The sequence below is a fragment of the Tubulanus polymorphus genome, chromosome 9, assembly GCF_964204645.1.
Source record: "Tubulanus polymorphus chromosome 9, tnTubPoly1.2, whole genome shotgun sequence".
Lineage (NCBI taxonomy): Eukaryota > Metazoa > Nemertea > Palaeonemertea > Tubulaniformes > Tubulanidae > Tubulanus > Tubulanus polymorphus.
In genome coordinates, this window is record NC_134033.1 from 16,204,237 (window position 1) to 16,211,433 (window position 7,197).

General features: G+C 44.1%; 1 protein-coding gene across 1 annotated transcript; it reads left to right on the plus strand.

The window, feature by feature from the left end:
* Positions 1 to 264: 264 nt before the first annotated feature.
* Positions 265 to 1,335, plus strand: LOC141910626 (uncharacterized). Its single transcript, XM_074801319.1, has one exon. The coding sequence runs from the start codon at positions 265 to 267 to the stop codon at positions 1,333 to 1,335; it is 1,071 nt and encodes a 356-aa protein (XP_074657420.1).
* The last annotated feature ends 5,862 nt before the right edge of the window (positions 1,336 to 7,197 follow it).

The window sequence follows — 7,197 nt, forward strand, 5'->3', positions numbered from 1 at the left end:
CAATACACTGTACTGACAATGAGAAGTAGACAACAAGATTGTGTGCAACATATTGGGAAACTCATATTCGCGTCTACCGGATAACAATGAAGCAAACAATGAAGTTAGATAAAAATTTTGATAACAACAGGGAGCATCGATTGCTAAACGCCAGATTCGGACTTGAATTTCAATAGAGGCATAGCTCAACTGCTGTCACCAGAACGCGATCAGAATACACACATATTTCTATAACGGCAGTTTCTGAATGCGGCGAAGCAGAGGATGGCAGACGAGATGGCCTCCAGCTCAATAATTATCGGTAACACTACTAGTACCGGTAGCAGCACCGCCACCGCTGAACCACTTTTCCGATGCCCCGTCAATTTTCTCTACGTCTTCAGATTCAACACTCTCGTCTATGCCCTGGGACCTATATGCGCCTTGGGTATCTGTTTAAACGCTTTCAACGTATGCGTATTTCGACGCATGCGAGAGAGCGGGCAAGCTATCTACTTGCTCACGTTAATGTCCTGCGCGGATATCATCTATTTGGCGAACATCTTTCTCGACGGCCCGGTCCGTTTCGTAACGTCCTACGTCGTTTTCGGCGATGAGGTTTTCCGTCGTCGGCACACGACTCTGTTTCCGATTTGGAATTGGATCGCGATCGCCTCGTACAAGTCGACGATGACCGTGCGAAATTGGGCCGTAGTTCTGACGGCCGTCGTTAGGTGTCTCCACATTTTATTTCCGCTGTGGTCGCGACGAGTCGTCGATCGTCGGTTCGTGAACGTCTGCGCGACAACAATCGTCGCCATAGCAGCCGTGTTATTCGTACCGCGCTATTTCGGGTCGAAAATCATTTACGAACTGCCCTGTAAGGAGGCCCCGAGTTCGAGCCCGGTTTACGGTAAGTTCGTCAAAACCAAAGACATGGGTAAAATATTCACGCATATTTACATAGCGGTAACGGTGTGCGCACCGGCTCTGATACTGATTTTAGCCAATACGGTTTTGCTACGATCCGTCAGCCTTTCGAGTGTATCTCACAAAAAGATATCGACGAAAAGCGAAAACGACTCAAAACCGGGTTCGAACGCCAGGGCCACGCAGTTAGTCATAATAGCGACGTTCGTTTATCTGGTTTGCGAATTGCCGACTTTGATCTCTAGAATAGTTGAGTATTTTGTGAAATATGACCGAACGTTGTTAATGTTGTGCGTATCGGCAATCAGGGATAAACTAACCCCGCTGGACGCTGCTATCAATTGCCTCATATTCGTAATAGCCAGCGCCCATTTTAGAAAAACTGCCAGAAATATGCTATGCAAAGGTCGAAAAGCTAGCAACTAACCCCCGATTAGCCAACCTGACAGGCAACTTTGGAGAAGTACCCTTTTTGCAAATATGTTACATCCAATATCACGTGCCCCCCAAAATCAAATTTGATGGAACCTGATGGCATCGCTACACTCAGCCGCGGCACGAACCCCTGCCACACTAGACCGGCTGCGCAGGTACATGCGCAGGTGTACCGCGCGAAGACTTGCAGCGCCAATCAGATTGCTCGTTGTATAATCGCTGAGGTAAATATCACGGAATAACTATAATTGGGAAAATCAGGGTTAAAATAAAACGGGATATCTGATTGGCTAATAATGACATCTAAACTGGGCGCGTAGCTGCGCACACGGCTGCGCACACGGGAAGTGTGGCAGGGTTCCGTACCGTGGCAATCACGATTCCATTAGGTTCGAATCCCTGTCGGGAGAGGATGAACCTTCTGACGCTTCAGATGAATGATATGATTCAAAATGATTTACATAAAGTTCTTGGTGGTGCCGATAGATGGCGAGCTGATAGCGAATCGCATCCAGGCGTTTCTTCCCGTTTGGAAAGAAACGGAACTGTAACGGCCATTTTAAATCAAAATCATTTTCAGTTACGTCAAACGGTTACGTAATCAAAGAGACGTAGAGCGCCATCTATTCATGATAATTCAGAAAATAATGTTCGAATTTTGAATCAGGAAAGCGTCATTAGAGGAATATCTCATACGGAGCACATTTTCTAGTTAGTCTCGTTGCCCGATTTGCATAAAACGGTTCGTGACCGTTAGATGGCGAGTTGGTTGTAAATTATGGGATTCGAACATCGCGTTGCAAGAGTCCAATGTCATCAGGTTCGAATCCTAGCCGAGGAGGGAGGACATCTGCGGGATTTTGGTCGTTTCCTTTCCATTGATATCCATCGATACGAAAAATATAAGATAGCGAGCGATTTTAAAGTGAAATACAAGTTTTAATCACATTTATTCAATATATATATTTATAACATACTATATTTCATACCCGTACAAAATACTATAATCATAATAAAACGATATTCAAATTTACATAAAGTAAGAAACATTATTTCTGAACGCAGTTTATAACAAATTCCCTATACAAAACAAATAATACATCACCGTTAAGAAATCAATAAATTCTGTTTTTTTTCATTTCGAAAATACGGTTCTTATCCTTTTCAAAGTGTACCAGATCCCTGGTACATCATTTACAGTTGCTATAATCTATCTGTCCCCAGGAATCAGATCCACAGTTGTTGGTCATGACTCTTGTGGATTAAAACACAATTAATTTACAATGATCTGATTTCAACTGTAGTCAAATCTTAACCGACAATCGCGGAACTGGATTCAGCAGGAGCCAGATGCACGGTCGTGACTTAGACGAGTCACACTCGAGATCCAATCTCAAACCATCTTAGTTTTATAATAAATCTTACGACTTAAGACAAATCTTAAAATTTGAGACGTTTCAGATTAAGTCACGACCGTTGCTCGAGTCCATAGTTGAGACTGGAGTCCAAACGTGCTATCAAAAGGCTAGGGCTGATCATAGTAAATCAAAATTTGATTCGAGTTCTATGGGCTGATAGGGCTGTTGGATAAGCTAAAGAACTCGGTTGGTCCTAGATTAGTCTTAAATCTAAGCCACAGCTATCGAACTGGGGTCCAAGTTTTATACCCCAATCACTTATAGAAAATATATACTGAATCGTACGTACGTCCTATTTAGAAATTCTCAAGGTCAGGAGATTGAAGGTCATCGACCGGTTTCATCGTACCGAGTTGCCAGTCTAACTCGCACGGATCAACAAACGCGTCGTCGCCTTGGAAATACGAGCCCGGTTCGTAGTAAACCGTGTCGTCGAATTCGAAATCGTCGTGACCGGCGTCGGAGAAATTAAAATCGGACACGCGACTGCTCGTGCGGGAAAGCGTGCCCGCTTTCTTACGACCCATCAGCGGCGTATTGTCCGTCGTCGAAGTCGGACTCGTGTCCTGGCCTTCCGCTTCCGGTCGGTTTTTAAACGTCAACGGTTTCAGATTGTTTTTATTGAGCGGAGTCAGGGTTAAACTGCGCAGGGATTTCGGAGATAGACTAGTCAGCGAACCTCTAGGCCGTGGTCGTGCGATGTTCTGGTTCGATTGACGTTCGACGAACGACGTGTCCTTCGTCGTCGGTTCGATGACGGCCACGGTTTCGTTAGTTCCGTCGATTCTCGTTAGAGGGATATTCGGTGAACTGGGCGATGCTTGACTGTCGCGTTTATTGCTCGCCATTAACGGTTCTAACGACGGACTGTAGCAACCTTTATCTTTTAATCCGTACCGTTTATTCCTGTCGGCGGTCGAATCCAAAGTAGAACCGTCCGGCGGATTACGATACCGATCCGCCTCTACTTCCTCGCCGTTTCGTCGCTCGTCGCCTTCGATTTTCAATTTTTTCCGATCGATTACGATGACGTCATCCATCGTATGGATTTCGAAGGTTGTTTTTTCCGTTTTCTCCGGGGAAGCCGGCACCACGTAGCTGAGTTTGCCTTGTTTTTTGAGTTTGCGGTATTTGTATAGAGCGGCTACGGCCCCGATACATACCACCAGACAGAGAATGACCCCCACGGCCGCTACCGCTGTCTTCCATACACCCGTGTCCTTTTCCGCTACTATTGTGACGCCATTGTCCGTTCCGTTGTAAACTACAAATAATAAGCACATTTCAAACATAAGGTACGATAGTCAGATGCATAAATACACCTCGTTCACGTTCAGCGGCCATGTTGGATCGCGCGCGATTTCAATCGGATCTCACTAGACTTGGGCAAATTTCTTGGATTTTCGGTTTTCGAAGCTAGTCGACTATGTGGTCGGAACTAATAACCGAACGCACTATATTTTGGTGGTGCCGCATTTCACAGTGTAAAACAGTTTAAAATGTTGTCTAAAGTTTTCTAAAAATTGAATGTTTTTATTTGAAAAATCGCTAATAATTCTGGTTCTTCAAAAAGAACTTACCAAAAGATGTGTACTTCGCCTTGAATCCAAGGCCGCGTGGACCTTCATTTCCGGTCAGAGATAACTGAATTATTACGACGTTATGGCGGCTGGTAATCGGTTCCGGCATTTCGCTTCCGGTTTCGCGTAGCAACATTTCGCGGTCGTGACCTTCACCGCTCCAGACGATCAGAGTTTGTTTACCTTCGTCGAGGTTGAATATTTGAAAGTTGATGGTAGCACGATGGGTTTCGGGTAGTTCTATACGCCACCTATTGACGCTTTCTGTGCATAATCCGTTCGTGTCGATGATGGCGGTCGTCTCGTTAAGGGTGCAACCACAATCACACCCGAACGCTGTAGGACGATATAGTAACTTATAAGACTTAAATGCTGAAAGGTACATTTTAATTACTAAAATCTACTAGTTGCTAATTAATCGATATTTCGTTAATTACAGAAAGATCGGTGCCTGTTTAATTACCTGAACATTCGGCCCAGCATTCTTTGCGATCGACCGTAGGACTTCCGCATGGTTTGCCGCCTTTGGCAGGCGGGGGACTGTCGCAAAGGCGGTACCGCTGTCGTTCGCCTTGACCGCACTGGGCAGTACACGCCGACCAGTGAGACCATGCGCCCCATCCGCCGTCAACGACTTTGTAACAGAATCTGACAATTCGGAGAAATATAGTTGTTGGAACGCGGAATTATATTGTTGTTCATTGTTCGAAAAAATAATTCAAATGCATCTTACCATGAAATCGATAAACGTCGCCAGGAACCACATGATGGATTAGTTGTATATGAAATTAAAGAAAACGTAGTAATGAATTTTTTGATGAATTCGTTAAAATACGCGAACAATTTTTAAATGGATTAAAAAGTTGGATTCTTAGTACGTAGCTTGTCGGTACTGAAGTAACCTGACAACTGGGCCCAGTTTTATAGACTGGTATTACCTTTAAGCCGGCTAACTTAATTTATTTTCAGTTGAGGGTTATTGGTATTATCAGTCTATAAAACCGGGCCCTGAATACCCTAGACCCAGTTGCACAATTCTCGCCCAGTTTTATAGACTGATATTACCTTAAACCCTAGGGCTAACTCAATTGATATTGGGTTAGCCCCAGGGTTAAAGGTAATACCAGTCAATAAAACCTGCCTCAGACTAACTTATGAAAGTCTAATATCTCACTATGCGATCTCCTTTCAGATTCTACGCATTTTTCTTTTTCTTTTGAGTTTTTATTTGCGAATTGATGTCGACTCACAACACGAGAATCAGAGAGGCGAAATGTGAAAATCATTAACGGTAATTTGAGACGCGGCGTTTGATTGGTCGCGTGAAAGTAAAGGAAGTTCCTATCATTTAACGGTGATGAATTTGAAAGCTGTTTTAATTTGTCGTCAATAACAGCGGAGAAAAATTAATAGCTCGTAAGAAACCCGAGATGTTGAGTGTTGTTTAATTGCTGCCGCTGCTTCGTTTATTGATATTTTAAATTGAAGAGGGCGATATTAATTTCGAAATACCACCGATCCATAAAATACGGTTAACAGGCAGCGAGACGGGAATGTGGAGGACAGGGATGAGGTATAAGGGGGGGGGGGTGGACCATGGAGATAGAGCTCGGGAGACACGAAAAGATGTTACGCATATACCACAAGCTGTATAACCACTGGCCATATGGACTAGTTCCATTGGTCTACTGGTCAGCACGCTTGCTTTCTACGTACAAGACCCGGGTTCGATCCCCGGTGAGTGCGCGTAATTTCATTGTCACTTCTCTTCAAAAAGAACTGCTATCGAGTACGACTGATTTGTCAGTCAGTTTTATTTTGTGCATTAAATTCAACCTCATTTATTGAATATCAATGGAATAATATTTTGTATGCAGGAATTTAGTTGTTTCGAAATAAGAATAATTGACTCATGATTTATAAAGACAATGTGTCAGGAGGTGGAATAGAAATAGGGATATAAAGAGATAGTTATGAAAGGGCGGGGTCCGATCTAAGCACTTGTCCGATTGCCCGGGACAAGAATATTCTCATCAGGGCAAGCAGGTTATCATTATCACTTGTCCACCGGGCTAGTGCAATTTTATGTCACAAAGCTTTTTTCCCACTCGATACAACAGATGATAGTGCCACCAATCGGACTGTCTGTGAAGGGCAAGTATTTTTTTGGAGGGCGCAAGCAAAATTTCAGATATGCCTACCCCCCCGAGCAAGTGACTATCATTCCTTAGATCGGACCCTGAAGGGGGATGTGTTCGAAAACAGCTAGATGTGAGTGATGGTGATAGGGAGGGAGAGGAGTTGTAAGTTGTAAGAAGTTTGATTATGGAATTTATAGGGGGAAAAGAGGTCGGTTGTTGCTGCGTGTTCGATAGCGCATAACGAACCTAGGAGGTTGTTATATGGTGCATTAGACGGTGTGTAAGAGCCGGATAAAGTTGGTGTTAGAAAAATGTTTATCGACGACGGTTGTTTCTGAGAAATAGATTATCTCGCATTGAGTTGAGAGAGATCGGGTCGGGTCCCTGATGACAGTTTACTACATCTGCCGTCAACTGATAGTCGTCATCGTCATCGTCATCGTCATCATCATCATCAACGCTGCAGCTTTTCCTCCATATTCTTACGCGGTTGCCATGGATTTTGGGCGTATCGATGGTAACAGCGCGCCATCGATCACGGTATATCTCGGTTAATGAGGCGTCGAGCGAAGAAAACGAGTGAGGCTTGTATTCTCCGATCTCGTTAAATCCCAGGTGAGAGAGAGAGAAAGAGAGAAACATCAAAGTGACGCCGCTGTGTGTAACCGGCGCGTCGGCTTTATTTATAGTCGCTGTGACTTGATGACAAAAGGA

Coding starts and splice junctions, on each gene's coding strand:
- LOC141910626 (XM_074801319.1), top strand. CDS start 265: ATGGCAGACGAGATGGCCTCCAGCTCAATAATTATCGGTAACACTACT.